This window comes from Galendromus occidentalis, unplaced genomic scaffold (assembly GCF_000255335.2).
Source record: "Galendromus occidentalis unplaced genomic scaffold, Mocc_1.1 scf7180000077454, whole genome shotgun sequence".
NCBI lineage: Eukaryota > Metazoa > Arthropoda > Arachnida > Mesostigmata > Phytoseiidae > Galendromus > Galendromus occidentalis.
Genome location: NW_003805442.1, coordinates 17,159 through 36,194, shown reverse-complemented (window position 1 = coordinate 36,194; position 19,036 = coordinate 17,159). Strand labels below are relative to the sequence as shown.

Here is a 19,036-nt window from a genome sequence, read left to right as displayed (position 1 = left end):
AAGACTACAGAAATCAGGAGCAAAGACAAGAGGAGAACGTTAAGATTCTGTCTTTGATTCAGGAAGCAGCCGATGGCTTCTGATATTCGAAGCAGATCCCCGAAGGCACGAGCTCAAGCAGACGCGTCGGCGGCGGCGGCAGCCGCAGCTGTATTATGCCACGGAGGATGTCGCGAGCTCCTTATGCCTGAACTTCGTGAGCATCTGTGAGGTGCATCTGGTGTCCTTTTCTCGAGGCCATCCTTCTGAAATCGCGTGTACGGCGCGTGCCAGCCGTTTCGATCTTCAGCCAATAGCCATGTTGAGTCCCTCTCCATGCTGGGCGAGAAGCTGAGCTGAAAGGCGGTGCTCCGCGTTAGACCCGACCGCTACTCCGACTGCTCGTTCAGACCTTTTCAAAAGATCTCCGAACTTGCACGTCGGTCACGGTGTTGGAGACATTGGTTCTTTGACGTTCCACGTCAAGAGTGCGGAGTGTGTTTACGAATCAATACCCAGAGTGTCTCCGATCTTCTTCCCTGATCCTGGAGAATAAGCGGAAGTCCAGTCGGACGGACATCGGATGAGTTCTGTAGTCGGCAAATGCATCGAGGAGATCTATCGTTCGTGGTAAGTACGACGTCGAAGAGTCGAGGATTCCGTCTGTTCGAATACCAGAAATCGATTGTCTTATGACGCCAGAACTTCGGTCTATCTCTACACTCTGCATACAGTGCACGCGGTCTGGAAGACTGACCGGATGAATGCTGTCAAGAACTCCCGTGGAGCAATGAGAACAACGGTGAATAATGCAACATTCGAAGCACCGCGGATTTGTTCCCAAACTCCCTCGCGGACAGCGGAGGAGTTTTTGCCATCGGACGATTCACCGCTGCTGCTCTGAAGACTTCTCTGATGCCGTCGGCTCGAAGTGTTCTATTTTTTGCGCTTTTCTGTCCGAAGATCGAGAACCTCACTCACTCTTTCACTCAGTCAGTCCGTCAGTTAGTTCACGGTGAACGCAACAATGTTTTGGTGAGCGAACGCCCGTTAACTCTGACTGACAACATTTCCTCGGGATCTTTTCCAATCCCTTCTATTCTCAATGCTTTTGTGTTTATTTAAGCGTGAAGAAAACCTCTCGTATTCGCTTATTGTTGGGGGAATTCTCGCTTGCGAAGCGATTCCATCCGTCTTCTTTCGACGGACACTCGAGCCGGGGGTCAAACAGAATCAAATCCTACTGAGCGACCACGGACGTCAGCAACACCGTCGCTGTTACCGTCATTGATGGCGGCAGCATCAACAACACTGTTATTCTTTCCAATGTAGTTTTCCCTGGTGCTAGCGAGACGATAAAGTCGGAAGCAGAGAATCATTCTTAGACATCGGCCGTCTGGAGTAGTGTGTTCGGTCAGCGGAAAAAAACTAAGCAAGTGCTTGCTCGCGGAACTGAAGCTTTCCGACGATGTCCGTGATTTCCCTTAGGTGCTCACCTCTCCATTGTGCCTAATAGTCCAGTGTTGGGATCGCTCAGATTTAGCCCGACAGGGTTCAAATAGGGGACGCTCCATGGGTACGTCAGCTCGCAGCTGAAATTTGGATCCACCTGCGCCTTTCAGGTTTGCCCCTACCCTACCGCTTAGCGCTAACGTCCCTGGACAGCCCAGGGGACGTCGAAGTTGCTGACGACGAATACGGCAAGCAAACCATGACTCCAACGGACGCACGAGCTCTATGTGGATGAGCTAGATCTGTCCGTTAATCCGTTTGTGTGCCGGCTCCCGATCTGTCAGTTATTCAGACTAGCGGTGGTCTGCTTTTGTTGAGCTGAAATACGGGAGACTGCGAAAGAATTGTGTCTGACGCAGACTACAACGTTCATATGAAAGATTCAGCAGATGAAAACCCTTAAGACGGAATGTCGGAACCTTGGTCGCTTCAAACCACGCATTGGCATACACGAACGTCGGAAACTTCGTCTCTACCCCTTCTACAAACTCTGAAGACGTCAGCGCTCCACTGAATGCTGTGGACTGGCGGATCGATCGGCCGACTAAGTGACTGTCTTGCTGACTATGTAAAGGGGTCCGATCGCGCGGTAATTTTCATTCTGGGATTTACGGCAAATGTAAATAAGTCATTTTGAAATCGACGCCCCGCTCGGTACTTTCCGCGGAAGAAACAGTTCGGCTGGGAATCGTGGCGGGTACCATCGTAGATCAGAACTCCGCTGCTGTTGACCGTACGAATCCAAGCGCCTTCGTCTGATGGGAAATCGTGGGATCGTTTAGTGACGATTTCCCTCGACTGATCCCTCTCTTGTATTCTATGCCGGCGCGAGAAAGTGTCTCATGGAAAATTCTGATTGTTGAGGTCAGTCCTTCCGTACGATAAGGGATCTGTTCGCGGTGTCGACGATCCACGGTAGCGCATTCATTCAAATGGCAGATCCAAAAAGACAGTCGGTCGCCGCGCCAGCTACGTTCTACTCCTTCAACTAAACGTCATCTGATTGATGCATTCGACTCGTTGACCGTAAGCGGAGAAGTAAGGAAAGAAGAAGAACAGCATTTGGCAAAAGTCTTCGATGATGACAAGCTACTGCGCCATAGACGAACGCTCTTTAAAAACACATCATCGCACAAGTCGCGAACTCGACGATTCTCACGCGGACATCTAGAAGTCGCGTCGCCGTCCGAGCGAAATTTAAAATCAAATCGAAGGAGGGGGGCTGTGAGAATATCGACGGCGAAAGAGCGGGCATCCGAACATATTTCAATATCGAGCAGCGAACGTTTGTTGTCGCCGACGCCATCGTATCGTTTGTCCGATCGTAACAGAATCCCTTCTGGTGGAATACATGCGGAAAAGTCCAGCGATGACATTGAGCTCTTCGATTCGGCGTAACCGCCGGCTATCAGTCCCGCAGTCGACACTCGCGCGCCCGCGAGTCCTCGGTCCTTGCTGCGATTGATATTGTTCTTCCCGTCGGCTCGTACAGATCGGCGACGGATTGACAGAAAGACTGTCAGTGCCCGTTGGCTAGGCGGGTTTGCCATCTATCGTCCGCGGTCTTCTGTTGCCTGGCATTGTCTCCCGAGGGTCTATCTCCCGCAGCTGCCCTGAACTTGTTCAAGAATGGGACCGATAGTTCTATTCGGCGAACGGCCTTGAGCCAGATAATTCCCACATGAAAGTGATTTTGGGAGAAAAGCCGCCTTGAAAAGAGAAAAAGTTAGAAAAACGCAGCAGATCCTAGAGCTGACGGAGACAGCCGCTCAGAGTTCGATTTGACCGTTTTCCGCGTTTTCCCTGAGAAGTTCCCCCCTCGGAAGGGAATTGCCAAACATGTGTACTGTAGTTTGCATGTAGTTCTCAGCGATCTCTCCTTCCTTCCCACAGACGGAATCGACGTCCAGCAGAACGTGTGATTAAACTCGGGAGTCGCCGGAAATTCAGCAACATGAAGCCGACTCTCCAACAAAAGAAGAAGGACGACAAGCTGATCACCATCCAAGTGGATATACCGACAGAAGAGAACTTGGACGTTGTCGAGTATCATGCCGATAACTATTCTTGCAAGCCACCTCCGGTGTTCATCTTATTTGTCACGCTAGTCGAGGTAAGTTGAGGCTCTTGACCCCCTCCGATGAAGTTTTTCGTTCTTGCCTAGCAATTCTTACGTCCGACGCCGCACAGCTGGTGTTCGTCTCCACGCTTTGCCAGTTCGAGCCGAGGCGCGCAGCACGCCGCGCATCGTTGCTACTGATCCTCGTTGCTTTTATTGTGCTTCAGCGTCTAGCTCGAATCTACGTAGTCATCGAGGTGTACGATCGAGCTCGATTACCATGACGATGCCTAATGAGTAGATTGGGCGGGAGCACATGAACATGTTTTCATTGGAGCCCGCCGATTGCGTGGGAGCAGACTGGGATAGTTCGCATTGGATTGTTTATCGTTGGGGCGCCGAAGGCGCCGCAAAAAAAAAGAAACTCCGCTCAAGCACGTCGGATGCGAAACACGCTTGCGGGAAACAAGTGGATTGAAAAATCCAGCGGGAGGTGTTCCGGTCGAATTTTGGCTCTGCCTTCGGCACAAGTCGAGCCGCGCTAGCAAGCTATAGGGATCAACTGCGGCGGCGGCTAGGCAAAGTGGGCCACTGCTAGCACCGAAATCAGCTCAGACGACTGATTTGCCGTTATATTTTTCCCACTCACGCAGCAACAATGAACGGCGCCCTTAAATGAAAACGAACGACTAATAACGAACCAACGGACGGGAAGGAAAATGAAACAGCTCAGCGTGGTGTTAGCTTTTGTGGATCGAGCCGTTGTGATCCCAAAACCGAATCATCTCAACGCCTGCGTGTGCGGAATCTTCCGCGTCTAGAGCGAGACCCTCGAGCGCTTCGAGAATCTCATAGGGCGCGGACCTACACGCATCGGTCGAAAGGCCTAGACCTGGCCGAGAATACGAGCTGGAGTAAGAGCTGGAATGATGTCAACTCTCTTTGGAAGTTGAATGGCTCTTCTTTTCCCAATCCAACACGGGGGAACCCAGGTGTGCCGTGAGCTTCCGCTGCTCGACAGAGTCGCTCGCTCGCTCAGTTCACAGTAGTCTCTAGCTCCCCACCTCCATCTCGCTGCGTCTCGCGTTCGCTCACTCCCTTGCTTATAAATTACATTTGTGCTGCTATTTCGGGCTTAGGTTGACAGCGCCGTTTGCTGTAGATCGATCGGGAAGGAAGAGAGCGAGAGACATACGACTGAGAGTTCTTTTTTTTTCGTTGCTGACTCTAGTTTTCCTCTCTCGCCACATATTGTTTTCCTGGCAGTTCCCCTACGTCTCACAGCACGGTGCAGACACGTGGTGCGTCCGATAATTCCACGAATCAACCGGCCGTCTAATTACGATATGTTTACGCCTGGACGCGACTGGTCATCTGTGTACCTACGTACTGTTAAGAGAGTCGCGACTTCGCGCGCTATCCTTCTTAGTCGCCGGGTGCGACCGGCGCTGAGTGGCAAAAACTTGTGGCGAACTTTTTACCAAAGTGCTGCTTATCGGACACCGATCAGAGAAAACGCAGTTGACAGCAAAGCTTTCCCGGCTGCCGAAAACTGACGAAAACGATCAACGATCACACGAGCGGAGAGTTTTATAGAGCGTCCAACCGGACGGACGGACGCTCGCTCGCCCGGTCAACCTACCTCGGAGCCGACCGGCGCGGCGGATCGATACCGATTGCGGCAACAACAAGGCGAATTCTGCATAAAAATCCGGCTACTTCTCCCCCCTACGCCCGCCACGGAGTCTGTCGGAGGAGCTGGTCATGCGGACAGCGCGCCAACGGAAACATTGCTCCCAAACGGGCCGATCGGCTGTGGACACCGATATAGAGATTATTCCCTCGACGAATTCTGGAAAGCACTGTGTGGCCTTCTGAGCGGTGCATTCATCCACTGGAACGACGCGACGATCGCCGCTCTCTCGTGAAGCCTTCGACGAGCGAAATCGTCATTGAGAATCCTTGAGCGAATCCCGAGCTAGCACGGGCGAAGACAGGCTATATCACAGATGAGAGGAAACGCCGTTTTCTCGGCCGGTTCAGCGAAGAGATTCTTCTCAATATGTCATCGCAGATTAAAGATTAGCTGTTTGTAGCGGCCATCTGGGCGAGTCTATCTCCGAACGTCATCGTACCAAAACCATTCAGAACATATGTGTTAATTGCTCACGAACTGGCGGATTCGGATAGTCTACTCGGTTGTTCTTTGGACGTCCCGTTTTTTTTCTTGTTAGACTGTCTGTCTGTTTTCCGAAAGCCTCCGGGAGCCCTCGATGTTCCACGCGGAAAATCCAAGCGACTCGATTTTATATCAGGGCTCGCTTTCGGAAGGCGAATCCTGTGTTCTTGGTCGAATATCAAGCAGACTTCACGCCTCAGTGATGCTACCAGTCCGTATATCTGTTCGTTTGTCCGCCGCCACCGCCTTCATCCGAACGAACAGCCCTCATTAACGACGTTGGCTACGCGTGATAGAATTTCTCCTTCGGCTGTGAGTCTCTCCGCCGTCGTCGGCTGCTCCGGTGGAGACGCTCGATCGGATTCTTCTCGGATTTTCGGAGCGATATTCGCCTGCTGCCGCTGTCGCCGTCACCGAAATTTATGCAGCGAACGGAAATTTCGTTTTTTCCAAAGTGATCGTGGCTATCCCCCGAGACCGAAAGAATAAAGCTTGTGCGTGTGTTCCTCGCCGAGGGAAGAATTCGGACGATAAAGTACGGTGTAGAAGTACCTTTCGCGAACTCGATATCCAACCGGATTTCGGGCGGTCAGCCGGGCAGCGATCGTTGCGGTGGCGGATCGATCGGAAAACGTTCGATCAAGCGTCGAGCCGCTGGATAACAACAGCAGCATTGGATAACACGCGATAACGCTAACGACTCGCGGAATTTGGCAGTCAGTGAGATGTACTTGACGGCCTTGCAAGGCCGCTCGGTTCCGCCTTGATCCAATCCGGCTATGGACGTAGCCATGGCGCGTAATCGGACGGCTTGATATTGGCCGCTGCCCCGGTTTTAATCGGGCAGGCGACCGCCGTTGTCGTCCCCATCATCAGAAAAGCCTGTCCGACAGAATACCCTATCCATTGTTGGCACCGAGCCGTCTGTATAACGTACGGCTGCACGACCATTTCAGCTGAATAACGGTGATTCCTCGCGAGGGGCAAAGTTCAAGATCTACAGAATATCCTCTCGATCAGAACCGTATTCAGCGGCGCGCCGTCGCCATCGCATTATTCGACAGCGCTCACCCGCTATCTGAAGCGTTGGACTTGTCAATCTTCGACGATTTTAATTCCCGCTTTCACCTTGAGTCGGCATCCGGCGGCGTCAGACTTCCGGCAACGATCGTTAGAATGCATTGGCGGAACACGATCCTCGACGTCAGAATTAAATAATTTTTATCATCACATCCTATCAATCGACCGTTTTCGATTCCCGGTGCGATAATCGAGTAATAATCGGACTCAAGCACGGGACAGCTCCGCTCGGAAAAAAACCAACACTTTCTTTTTCGTCTTTCCAGTTTGTTATCTTCGTTGCGGGACTCGCGGGCCCTTTCTTGGACGATTCACCCTACATCTATCGACCGGACCGGAGGTCTGAAATCTGGCGTTACGTCTCGTACATGGTCCTTCACGAGGGATGGAAGCACCTGCTGACGAATCTCTGCGTCCAGATGTTCGTCGGTCTTCCCCTGGAAATGGTGCACGGCTCGTGGAGGGTTGGCTGCATCTACATGTCGGGCGTACTCGCGGGATCGCTGTCGACATCCGTGTTCGCACCCGAAATCTCCCTGATCGGAGCTTCGGGTGGCGCTTACGCGCTACTCACCGCGCATCTGGCCAACGTAATGCTCAACTATCGGAGCATGCGTTGCGGTTGGGTGAAGATACTCGGAGTGATTGTAATCGCGTCGAGCGACGTCGGACGCGCGATCTTCAATCGTTACATCGAACCCGACGGTTTACCCGTAAGCTACCTGTCGCACATCGCGGGGGCTCTGGCCGGAGTTACGACGGGTCTTCTGCTGTTGAAGAATTTCGAGAAAAAGTTCCATGAACACTTCTTGTGGTGGGCGGCGCTGCTCGCTTACTCGTCTTGTATGTTGTTTGCGATCCTCTACAATGTGCTCAACATCGATGGAATCGCGTCACCTGAAGAAATCTACTGAAATCCGAAGTCTTGAGAGACATCTTCCCGCCTCAATCGAGCCAAAATACCCGTTGACGATACGTTGTCGGTGATCGCATAGTATTTGTAGAATTCTCGTCTGTTCTGTCGCATGGAGACGCAGTCGATTCATCTAGTCAGCCTCAACGGAGAGAGGAAAAACGATGGCGAATGGAAGAACACGTTCCTAATTGTGGCACGAGTCGGAGAGATCTTCGGATGAGAACCAACACCTCGTTATCATGTGTGTGCTCGTGTGAGTTGGTCAGCTTGTACACATATGAATGACGAATCAATATTCGCGTTCTTGAGCGCCTTGAACCTTGCACAGGAACGAGAAGATGAGTGATCTCCCCTACGAGTGAATTGAGTTCGATATCGATCGTTCAGACAGACCAAAACGAGAATATTTCTCTCCACAAGGTTGAATATTCAAGTTGATACTCGAAAACACAATAATATAAAACTGACTCTGTAAAAATGTAAATACCGCCGAAGGGCTCAATTATGCCGGGGTGGAATCGAAACGAGCGTTGAATAAAGAGAAATGTATTTTTCAAGTTTCTGAGACATGACAGGCTCATAATTCCGCGATGAATCCGGAGTCGATCTTGATCGGATGTAGATCTCCGATATCACAGCACCGCGACACTCGACACTCGCATTCACCCATTCCAACCTCCTTGTCTGATCTAGATAATTGATTCCATCCGATCCTTGGTGAGGGACTGGAGGAAGAGGATTCTAGTTCAATTGTAAAAACATACAGAATACGTTCCACTTCGGGACAAGCTTTCAGAGCAGCTTTCGTTTAAGATCTTTTCGATTTCGATCCCGAAAGAGAATGAGGAAATGATCCATTTTATCGGAATCGGCAGCGATTCCTTACCGAGTAGAAGCACACAGCCACACCAAGCACGCGGTTTCCAGAATATCTCCCGATGGCGATGCTTCCATCCGGAAGACGGAACGAAGTATTCAATATAGGATAGAAAGAGCAAGCCGTGTGTCTCGAGAGAATCGTTTTCGGAATTCTTGTTCCAGACTTGTCGCTCGATTTTTGTTATCCTCGTTGCCAGCTGTGAGAGTGGTGGTCTACACCGCCTCAAAGTAACATGTCAAGACGGAACGAAGATCACGAGAGGAGGACGAATGCATCAGGATTGTCGCTCTCGATTGATGGAGCCATTCGCCAGAGAACTGTTGAAAAATTCGATTCGGTCGACAGAAAAAAGAAACGAGCTTCGGATGGTCGTTTATATATTTTCATTCCTCTGAGGGGAATGAGAATACGATGAGGAGTCGTTCCGTGAGCGAGCGGCCGGAGACGAGCGTTGCGATCATAACGACGAGAATGGTGGGAAGGGCGGTCGGAACGGAACTTCGAAATTTCCGATCGTAAGAAGTTGCAATGAATTCACTCAAATGTTAAAGAAAGTCCAAGGAAATCTTCTCTGCTGCTCACCGTGAGTTATAAGGAGACGTTGTCCGAGTTCTCGGATTTTCTTTAAACTGGGGGACTGAATTCGCCGGGGTCGCTCTCATGGTCCATCTCAGAGAAGTCTCATCACAGAACAACGACATTCTTGAGCCAGACACGGGTATCCCCTCTACCCTGTCTTTAGGGCGCTGAGGGACTGCCCTGTCCCACTATTCATGAGTTCGCCAGGCATTTGACCTCTGTACTCTACTCTTCGCGTTTTCTGCCCAGATTCACGCAGATGGCTTTGCCGGGGCGGCGGATGAATGAAGAGGAATGAAGTCTCCTGATGAACGAAAATCCCCACCCCGCTTGATGTAGGCGAGGAGCCTCCGACGTGGAATAGGGGATCGAAAACTCTCCATTGTTGCCTCGCTGATTCCATGAGCAGAATTGAGCATTTTCGGATGAAGATCGCCATCAATCAGCGAGAGGACCCTCAGGTTCTCGGACACTCTGGACTCCCCGCTGAGAGCGGTGTGATGACTCATGGAATTCCTCGTCATTCCGGATCTTGGAGAATCAGTTCCGAAATGACATACGAGATCGCTAATCAAGGGGATTCCACTCACAATTGGTTCAAGTCGTCGATTAATTATATGGTACTCATCATAGCATCAGTATCGGCATCGTCTCCATCGAGAAAGAGGAAGTGCTAAGACCGCGAAGATAATACTGGATATCACGATTTTTAGCGCAGATCCCTCTATTTTATCAGGAGCTGTTGATACGCGAATCGCGAATGTCGACTCCGTGTGTCTGTGTGTGAAACAGAGCTGTTCTATGGTGCTACCAGGGATGTAGGATGAGGAATGCTTCCATCCGTCTTTGGCCGGAGGTTATCAGCGCTGCGTGTCCCTCTTTAGCCGAGAACATACTGTTTCAAGAGTTTTATGATGAGGATCACAACAGACCGCTCGCTCGTGAATTGTAAGCTCGAGAATAATGTCGCGAGCTGTTAGTACCGTTCCTTTCATAATCCCGAATCGTGAGCTCGTGCTGCCCTTGTTTCGTACACCCTTTCGCTCCCTCACTACGCGCGGAGCAGCATACTCTAGAATGCGATCTCCGCTCGAACTGTGCCGGCACGGCCGATTCGACTCAAAATGCTCAAATTCACTTTCCATCCTAGGGACAGGATGAGTTCGCTGTAAGGCCGACCGGAGCAGGTGCAATTTGCTGCCCTTTCAGTGTTTACGACAGCCAAACCACCAACGTGCTTCCGAAATCTAGCTCCGACACGAGGTTCCCGAGTCGCGATGACAACCGTCTGGAACTGCGGTAAAATTCTGAGAGGGACTTCTTGCGCATTACTGGTGTTGAATCAGCCATTGAATGGTCCTCAATGTGAGTTATTGAGCAAGTTGTGGCCTCATGCCACGCTTCGAGTGACGGTGGATGGAGGGAGCAATCGTCTGTTCGAATCTCTACCGGAGCTAACGCCAGACCTGATAACTGGAGATCTCGATTCGATCAGGGATGATGTGAGAGAAACGTTCGAGAAGCGAGGAACTCTCATTGTGCGAACAATAGATCAGAGCTTCACTGATTTCACAAAATGTCTCCGCGTGATTTCGACTCGTCCGGAAAACTTCGACAACATTCTGGCCTTCTGCACGTCCGGCGGCCGCTTTGATCAGGTCATGGCAAACATCAACACATTGTACAGGAGTGCGTGCATTCTCCCGAAGCCTGTGATTTTGCACTCCGGTCGCGAGATAACCTGGGTCCTGCCCCCTGGAAAACATCGGATTCTGACGCACATGGACATGGTGGATATGAATTGCGGCCTTCTACCGATCGGATCGGCGGTCGTCGCAACAACAACGGGTCTGAGATGGGAATTGAAATCGACGAAGCTCGCATTTTCGGAACTTGTCAGCACTTCGAACAAGATTGCTTCAAATGAAATCTTCATACAGACTGATGAACCCATTGTTTGGACGATGAGTACGGAGAGAGAGGCGAGCTGACGAAAGAGAGGTATTAAACACGATATCAGAGGTCATTTGATTCGTTTGCATGTTTTTTTCTTTTGACTCCTGGATGAAGGGAATATCGAGGGCGATTGGATATCTCGATTCCTGTATCGCTGCAGCAGTATAGGTCCCCCGGATCCCTCCATAGCTCGATCAACGCAGTTTGCCGTGAACCGTGAATAATCTCACCTTCAAGACGCTCACTGCTCGGAGGATCCACGGAACCAAAAAAATCGGAGGATTCATTCCCTGAATTCATTCCTACAGACTCCCCAGCTAGCTCATGCAGCTTAGGACAGATTCAAGGACGCAATCAAGCGAGCGCGCTGAATGGTATAGCGTCCCCGGAATTTTCGTTAGCGGATCAGGAGAATGAGAGCAATTCGGATTGGAGCGGGATGAGCGACGGGTCTTGAGGGGCTCGAGCCTGACTTACTTTTTAGACTCGTCTCTGTGGTTGTGCTCCCTATCGTACACAAGCTCGAGACAAGTAGCTTTTGTTGCGATATCGCCAAAATGACCCAATATGACTCGAGAATCTCGGAAAAGCCCCTCCTCATTTCAATTACAAGATGCTTCTGATGCGCTGATGGAGAATCTCGATACGAGGAATTATAGATGCCTTCCTGTCATGAGTCAAGAGTCATGAGCTGATCACCGCGTGCGAGCGATTTCCGCATTTTTTCTCCGAGTTCGTACAGCCTGTATTCGGATCCCTATCTCCAATTCCTTGCCCGCATGACATGGTGAGGTGCTTAAATACCTGTCGTCATCTTGAATTCCTCAATCATCAGCTTATGAGGAGAACTCACCCGCGGGTCCCATGCAATAGTCCAGAGACCCACGGATAGAATTGCTTCGCGAGAGGAAGATGGTTTAATCAGCAGACGGAAGTGAAACTTCGCACCTTGGAACAGACGCTCCTTGAGAAAGCAAGGTTTGGATGGATTCATCGACCGGAGTCATCCGGTCCGATCGCATATCGGTAGCCTCTGACGGGTACCATCCTGAAAACGCTCCTCATCCCTCGAAGGCGGACAGAGTGACGCAACAAGCAAGAGAATCTTTGGCATATTGTCAACTCCATGTACACTACTGGATGTATCCGGCGTGGTCTAGTGGCTAGGATTCCTGGTTTTCACCCAGGCGGCCCGGGTTCAATTCCCGGCGTCGGAAAATTTTTGTTCCCCATCGCGTTCATGGGTCATGCGAGCAGATCAGTTTACATTATCGGGGAGTTCGGTTTATTTCCCCAAATATATGGCGTTTCTTCCGGGAGCGGATCCCACCCATAAGGTTCACGGAGCGATTGATTCCCATCCGTCACCGCACGAATCACTTAGACGCCTCCGAAGAAGCGGGCTCCGAAGCGAAGCCCAAACGAACAATGACATAAAATCGACACCCAGCCTGAGTTTTGATTCCCAAAATCTCCCCTAATATGAGTTTCTGTGCGAGCCTATTGATGAAGCTGACAGAGGAGAGCCAGAGTGAAATTCTGTCAGCAGGGGTGAGAGGAGCTCGCGCATGCGCCGCGCTCGTCCCGGAGAAAGGCTCCGTTGAGAAGACAGCACTCATATGTATCTTCCCTTCGCCCGTTTCATTTGCGGTACGGACCGCGAGTCACAGCGGTAGATTGCTCCGGTCGAACGCAAGCGTTGCATGCATATGTCTATAGAGAAAATGAGGCGGAGGGCCAACTAGTCAGAATGGCCGAGTGGTCTAAGGCGGCAGATTTAAGCTCTGCTCCTCGAAAGAGGGCGTGGGTTCGAACCCCACTTCTGACAAAATTACTTTTTGGTCAATTCTTCTCGCCAATCCATAAAACGGGGATGGCATTGTTCCCGACCGATTACTTCTTAGCGCTCTGAGCTTCGTCGGGCGAATCGCTCTCGGCCGGAATCATTAGTCACGCTGTAAAAAACACAAATATTATTTTTGTGAGAACCCCCCGAATTTACATGAGCTCGGCTGGACTCCGATATGGACGTCACGCGAGAATTCCTCTGGGACGACGGCTGTAAATTTGTCCATCTTTTCGAGATATTCCCGGATTCGGAATCCGTTGAACATTCTCGTGAGCCCGTGAAATCGGGTGCGGTAGGATGTTCCATGGGAATGTGATTCCACGCGATGCATCGTATTCACTGAATGTCGACGTTTCCAGGAAACACAGTGCGCGGTATCAAAATTGGAGATGCCGGGGATTGAACCCGGGGCCTTTCACATGCGAAGCGAACGCTCTACCACTGAGCTACATCCCCTCGTGGCTACCGGGCGTCGCGAGTCCATCTGTCGCTGATCGCTAACCTGGCACCCTTCGCATCCTGCCCTGACTCATCACTGGAGCTGATAAAAGGAATCACACTCGATTATTGAGCTAGACTGAAGAATTACGGGCCTTTCAGGCCACTCAGCAGCTACAGGAGCGGCACCGCAGCGCTTGAGGGCAGCAGTCCATTTGAAAATATCTCCGCGCGCCTGCTCGCTCATCTGGGGATGTAGCTCAGTGGTAGAGCGTTCGCTTTGCATGTGAAAGGCCCCGGGTTCGATCCCCGGCATCTCCACACTCCTTTTGCTGACGTCGGTTGCAATCCGGGGAGTTTCGACGGAACGAAAAAACGCCCAGCGGTCCTATCATGGGGATTGAAAGCCGAACGAATCGCTAAAGACGCAAACTCCCCACGGTAATAGCGGGGAAATAGTCAGTTTGGGGCTCCCATGGAGTCCCCTCGCCAATTCCTCACGACATATTCGGGTGCTCTCACAGGGCAGTAATGATTTTTGATTTTATATACCCCTTAAGCATTCCGGGAATCGATCATTCTACGGAGCCTCACGTCGCGAAAACGGATTTGTTCTCGATCCGAGATGTTTTCCGGTTTATCTTGGCCAGAGTCTTCCCAGTCTCGTATACGAGCACCCTAAAGCGACGGTCCCTTGATTCGGTTGCGGCAGCCACTCCGAGCAACACCAAAATCACAGAGACGCCTCTGCAGAGTGTTAAGCTTATCTCGAGCGGCCGTGCCCGCACAGGGTAGCGTGGCCGAGTGGTCTAAGGCGCTGGTTTTAGGCACCAGTCTCTTCGGAGGCGTGGGTTCGAACCCCACCGCTGCCAGATTTTTACTGCTTGCCCAAAGAGCGGGCGGCTTGTTGACATACTTCCGCTCAGCGCGACGGAGCGCGTGTATCAAATGGCTCAATGGCGCAAACGACTTTTGAATTCACCAAGTCTCATTTCGTCCCAGAGAGAGTGGGGAACTCTCCGGCGCATGTGACACAGACGCGAAACCGTCGTGTCCGCAATGGGAAGCTTCCGCGGCTGAGGTCGGGATTGCTCTGAGGTGCCTCGGCCTTCCTCGGGTTCGGAGTCCTGGAGCAGAGTTCAATCTGCGTGAGGTCTCAGACATACACATAGGCTTCCCGGACGATCGCAGAAGGGATCATATGCTTCATCTTTGCCTCTCGCAGCTTCCGAATTCAAAACTAGGCACGAATACGCCATTTTTCTCCATGAGATTATTTGCAGAGAAACTGCATAAAAGTTTGGCGCTGTCAAATGTGCAGAAAATGACTCAGCTCCATTCTGCGACGCGGAACACAAGAATTTCGAATGACTCATCGGCATCATCAGCGACAGACGTTTCTTGTACACCAGCCCGCTCTTACAGAATGGAGAAGGAATCGGCGAGAGAAGGGATGTGCGGCGACACTTCTATCGAAGAGCAGGTTGAATGAGCCCAATTTCATGAAAGAGACCCTTCTCGGTGAGCATGAGTGGAATTTGCGACTCTCTTCAAGGGGTACTATCGGTCAGAATGGAGGACGCGTGAGATTCTCGGAAGGCTCAATGGACAAAGAGAAAAAAGCACAGCAAACCAAGGGAATATTCCAGCCGGCATCAGCTCTGCTCAAGGGAAATCGGGGACCGAAACTGTTGCTCAACCTTTTCTTCTTTCCTCCTGTCCTGTTTACCTTCTCCATTGAGGGTGATCACGCATTTATCCTACACAGAATGTCTGATCGAAATCAAGGTATGGGATAGTGAAGGTGTGGGATACTGTGATTCCCCCGAGAGACAGGAAAGGACCTATGAACTAATTGAGAGCGTGAACAGACACGTGGAATTCTTGTTTGTCGCTGGTATGAGATCCTCTGGTCACGTGCTCCATTGTAGAATGAGATACGCCGCCTGCATTCCAGAAACATTCCTTGGTCCCTCGAGTTGTATTCCTCCATCTGTTATTGTTCCCTTGACAAGGTTCGTAGGTCCACGCTCAGGTTGTCGATGGCTTAGACAAAAGTTACAGCGCATCTCGAGTCTTTCATCGTTTGCGCGCGGATGCTTTTCCACGCAACGTATCCCAGTCGTAATAGAAAGAAAGAAAGAAGGCATTGTGTGTGACGTCAGGGTTACGCCGTTTCTGTGAGGTGCAGGCATCAGTCGGTCTGGTGGCAAGGGAAGAAGGGAGTAATCGGAAGGGCGAGTACGTAAGTCAGTGAATGAGTCATTCGCCGCCAGCACTAGCTCAGAGCATCACGGAGGACAGCATCGTCGTCAGAATGAGTCGCTTCAGAGGGTAGGTTTCTTTCGAGAGAGATCTGGAAAAAGAGAGCGCCGCCGCCGTAGAGCCTATAAACGAGCAAGCAGGCCAAACAGCTTCAGAGAGGCTTCGCATAGCTAGACCGGAGTCCGAAGCAGTAGACCGTGCTTTCTTGTGTATTCAAGTTTTGTGTTTGTGACAACGGTAGTCTCACCCGACTCCTCTGGTACGTTTTCCTCTCCTATGTATGAGTCCGATACTGGAACAATATTCCCCGGCATCTTGGGAATCTCTGTCAGAGAGCGCAAAAGCAGTTGGGCTTGAAATTCTCCACATGTCCGTTGGCCGATAGACGGAACAAAAAGAACGGGCTCACGGACAGCTGATCAAGCGCACTCTCTATGCGATTCGTCTAGACGTAGAAGACGGACTCTCCTTCAGTAACCAACTTAGGGCGGAAATCGGGCCAATGTCGAGTGAATCCATCACCATCGCTATATTTTTCTCCAACCTGGACAGGCAATCACCGCGCGCGTATTCCATGCGCGCGTCTTCACCCTGTTCACTTCTGAGTCAGAACGTTAGATCGGGCGCTTCCGGAAAAGCGCTCACTAAATGTTGAGGATTTCCCTCCATGGCCTGTACCTTCAGAACGGGAATTATCAGCGTTCTTTCGTCAGAGCATTATTGCTCGCTGGATCCGAAGGTTTGGATGTCGGGTCTTCTCTCTAACTCACTCAGACGGTTCAGTGATCGTCACAGACGATAATTATCAGCCGCACCTATTTCATAGAGGGGTGGAATCTGAAAGCTAGAATCTGATGCCACTCAGAAGGGAAACCTCATGACAAAGACCGACAAGGCCTGGATACATTCGAAGCAAAGCAAACACGACCCGGCCGCCGCGCTGGCTGGCCCAGCGAATGATACGCCGCTGTCCGGTGAAGACCGAATGTTCGATCTGCAGCGAGAAGTCTCAGCAGGCCATGTGTCATGACTAGGCTTAGAGCTGTCATGTTTAGGCTCGCTATTTATATCTGCTCACGTTTGTCTGATGCTGTCGATGGACATAACGCTCAGCCCTTAACAGCACTTGTGAGATGAATGTCGAACATTTCGCTGGAATTTTTCCTCGCTTCGAACGGCCCGTCGCTTCTACATAGTTCGGTATCTCTGCGCTCACGGGTTGCGGCTGCTCTCCGGCCGATTCGAGATCAAGGACGAGGCTCTCTTGCTCAAGGTTTCGTTCTCTTCCGCAGACGTTTCCTGATGGACAACTTTCCCCATCACGACGAGTTTCTGGTTCCCATGGACGTTTTCGGTTCGTCTTTCGATGAATACCGGCAACGTGTTCGGAGGCAGATCGACGATATCATGAGAGATGCAACTCACAGACCCGAGCGAGACCTTCGCCGACAGCTCAGCGGAGTTTTCAACCGCTATTCGAGAACCTTCCAGGATGATATGTTCGACGACATCTTCAAAGAGCTGCAGTTTCCGACCGACAGGTGAGCAGTCAACTCCCTATGTCTTGGAGAAGGAATTACCATAACCTCGGATTGAGGAGGGAATCGCTTTGGGACTTTTCCTAGAATTTTCCATTCCGCATCGGGAAATTGATTCGATTCGGTCAGCGACGACTCCGTTCTCCTAAAGTCTCCCTTCTCTTCAGCGGTTTCCAGCAAGTGGCCCGAGAGGTTAAAGCCGAAGTAGACGAGAAGAATCGGCTGCTCGTGGAGCTTGACGTCCACGAGTTCGAGCCCGAAGAGATCACAGTCAAAGCGGTCGAGAACCAGTTGATCGTCCACGCGAAAAAAGAGACGCAGAACTGCTGCAAAGAGTTCCGGCGCGAGATCCAACTTCCCGACGGTATCGATCTTGACACAGTAACGTCGAATCTCAGCCCTCAGGGTGAGTATGAGAGAATTCGAAGCATTTTCGAACTCCGGTGAGCATTCTCGGCCTGAACTTCCGCCGCTGCGGAACTCTGTGCGGGCTCTGTTTGATCACAAGCCCAAAGAGAGCTGACAACGCGGTGGGAATTGTTTCTCCTGTCTCAGTTCGCTGACATTGTTTTTCTCCTAACAGGTCTCTTGTCGATTCACGCCCAAATGCCTACAGCTCAGCAGCCTCAAATCAGCGCCGCTTCACAACCTCAACGACTTTCACACGGCCGGACGGAACTTCAGACAGTTCCGAATGTGCCCAACAACGTCGAGGCAGAGCCTACCGAGGTACACAAATCCGAGGTCTGCTTCAATGTTGGGCCCGCCCCGGGTCACTGAATTAGATCCTGTTAAATATCTGGTCTCATCATTCCCACTATGTCCTTCTCTTGAACCCGATCGCTGCACCATTCAACGCCGAAGGTCGAAATGAAGACGCATCCATGTTTTGTATTCATTAAATAAAGGTCTCTAATGGCTCATGGACAAAGCACGTGATGGGCTGTTGTTTGCTACCAGGGACTTCCGACTAATGCGGCGCGTGAAGGCATAAAAGCTGCCTCGTTAGATTTTGAGAGCTTCCTCTAATTTTAGACAACGTGCCCTACTCTCTGGTTGAGCTAACCTTGTCGCTGATCTGATGGGGAATCTTGATTGATAGATCTAGAGGCGAGTACGCACGTCTGGAATAAGCGGTTTTCGCGAAAATGTCGTCGAGCTCATTTCCAAACTCAAGCCGGCTGGCCTCGTATCCTCCAGCTACGGAACCAAGTCTGATCCCGTAGCCCCCGTCCCCAGCACCGATGGGACCAGCGCTGACGCTTCCATACCCAGCTCCGACGACTGAGTTTCCGTAGCCTCTGGCTGTGTAGCCTCCGAAGGTACCGGCGAAGCCTTCGTAGCTTGCAGCACTACGGGCGCCATATCCGCCCAGACCGTCCAACGCTCCGAGTGTTCCGTAGTCACTGAGATGGCCGTACTGCGCAAAGTCACAGACCATGAGAGCAAAGAAGGAGAGAATTGTCTCAAAGGATGAATCAGTTCCAATGCCTCGATCCCTAGACTCGGGTCCTTTCGGTTAGTCGACCTGGTGGTACACACTAGGTCCAGAGCTGTGTTGAACAATAACAGAACAACTCACAGCGGAGTTCATGTCGGAACGTGAGTGATGTTTTTCCATCGAATACCTCGCCTTTTTATAAGAAAATTGGACCGATACCGACGCCCTGACAAGGGCGATTTTTCCCTAACTTTTGGTATAGCACGGTCAGAGTCGCTAGTCATTTTCTGTAGTTTAATCCGCTGAGCTCGTTCTTGACTGGCTTCTAATTGCTCCCTCTCTTCGTTTGGCAAGTGACTGAGCCG

The 19,036-nt window shown here is 51.2% G+C and overlaps 3 protein-coding genes and 5 non-coding genes across 8 annotated transcripts; 7 read left to right on the top strand and 1 right to left on the bottom strand.

Moving 5' to 3' along the window:
• Window positions 1-546: 546 nt before the first annotated feature.
• On the top strand, window positions 547-8,288 carry LOC100898419 (rhomboid-related protein 1). The gene is made up of 3 exons (XM_003743976.2): window positions 547-609; window positions 3,385-3,604; window positions 7,076-8,288. The coding sequence occupies exons 2-3, from the start codon at window positions 3,446-3,448 to the stop codon at window positions 7,721-7,723; spliced, it is 807 nt and encodes a 268-aa protein (XP_003744024.1). The 5' UTR covers window positions 547-609; window positions 3,385-3,445; the 3' UTR covers window positions 7,724-8,288.
• Window positions 8,289-10,076: 1,788 nt separating this feature from the next.
• LOC100898269 (thiamin pyrophosphokinase 1) lies at window positions 10,077-11,175 on the top strand. The gene is made up of 2 exons (XM_003743975.2): window positions 10,077-10,132; window positions 10,335-11,175. The coding sequence occupies exon 2, from the start codon at window positions 10,462-10,464 to the stop codon at window positions 11,173-11,175; it is 714 nt and encodes a 237-aa protein (XP_003744023.1). The 5' UTR covers window positions 10,077-10,132; window positions 10,335-10,461.
• A 1,110-nt stretch (window positions 11,176-12,285) lies between these two features.
• Window positions 12,286-12,357, top strand: TRNAE-UUC (transfer RNA glutamic acid (anticodon UUC)). Its single transcript has one exon. It is a non-coding gene; the product is annotated as a tRNA-Glu (tRNA).
• Window positions 12,358-12,884: 527 nt separating this feature from the next.
• TRNAL-UAA (transfer RNA leucine (anticodon UAA)) lies at window positions 12,885-12,968 on the top strand. Its single transcript has one exon. It is a non-coding gene; the product is annotated as a tRNA-Leu (tRNA).
• A 405-nt stretch (window positions 12,969-13,373) lies between these two features.
• Window positions 13,374-13,445, bottom strand: TRNAA-CGC (transfer RNA alanine (anticodon CGC)). The gene has a single exon. It is a non-coding gene; the product is annotated as a tRNA-Ala (tRNA).
• A 231-nt stretch (window positions 13,446-13,676) lies between these two features.
• TRNAA-UGC (transfer RNA alanine (anticodon UGC)) lies at window positions 13,677-13,748 on the top strand. Its single transcript has one exon. It is a non-coding gene; the product is annotated as a tRNA-Ala (tRNA).
• Window positions 13,749-14,217: 469 nt separating this feature from the next.
• Window positions 14,218-14,299, top strand: TRNAL-UAG (transfer RNA leucine (anticodon UAG)). Its single transcript has one exon. It is a non-coding gene; the product is annotated as a tRNA-Leu (tRNA).
• A 1,333-nt stretch (window positions 14,300-15,632) lies between these two features.
• LOC100909127 (major egg antigen) lies at window positions 15,633-18,161 on the top strand. Its single transcript, XM_003743965.1, has 4 exons — window positions 15,633-15,761; window positions 16,985-17,233; window positions 17,398-17,636; window positions 17,814-18,161. Exons 1-4 carry the CDS (start codon window positions 15,685-15,687, stop codon window positions 18,008-18,010), a joined length of 762 nt encoding a protein of 253 aa, XP_003744013.1. The 5' UTR covers window positions 15,633-15,684; the 3' UTR covers window positions 18,011-18,161.
• The last annotated feature ends 875 nt before the right edge of the window (window positions 18,162-19,036 follow it).

Bases quoted from the DNA above. Each gene is read 5' to 3' on its own strand.
- LOC100898419 (XM_003743976.2), top strand. From the start codon at position 3,446: ATGAAGCCGACTCTCCAACAAAAGAAGAAGGACGACAAGCTGATCACC. The intron at 3,605-7,075 runs GTAAGTTGAGGC...TCGTCTTTCCAG, and splicing joins TATTTGTCACGCTAGTCGAG to TTTGTTATCTTCGTTGCGGG.
- LOC100898269 (XM_003743975.2), top strand. From the start codon at position 10,462: ATGACAACCGTCTGGAACTGCGGTAAAATTCTGAGAGGGACTTCTTGC.
- LOC100909127 (XM_003743965.1), top strand. From the start codon at position 15,685: ATGAGTCATTCGCCGCCAGCACTAGCTCAGAGCATCACGGAGGACAGC. The intron at 17,234-17,397 runs GTGAGCAGTCAA...CCTTCTCTTCAG, and splicing joins CTGCAGTTTCCGACCGACAG to CGGTTTCCAGCAAGTGGCCC. The intron at 17,637-17,813 runs GTGAGTATGAGA...TTCTCCTAACAG, and splicing joins GTCGAATCTCAGCCCTCAGG to GTCTCTTGTCGATTCACGCC.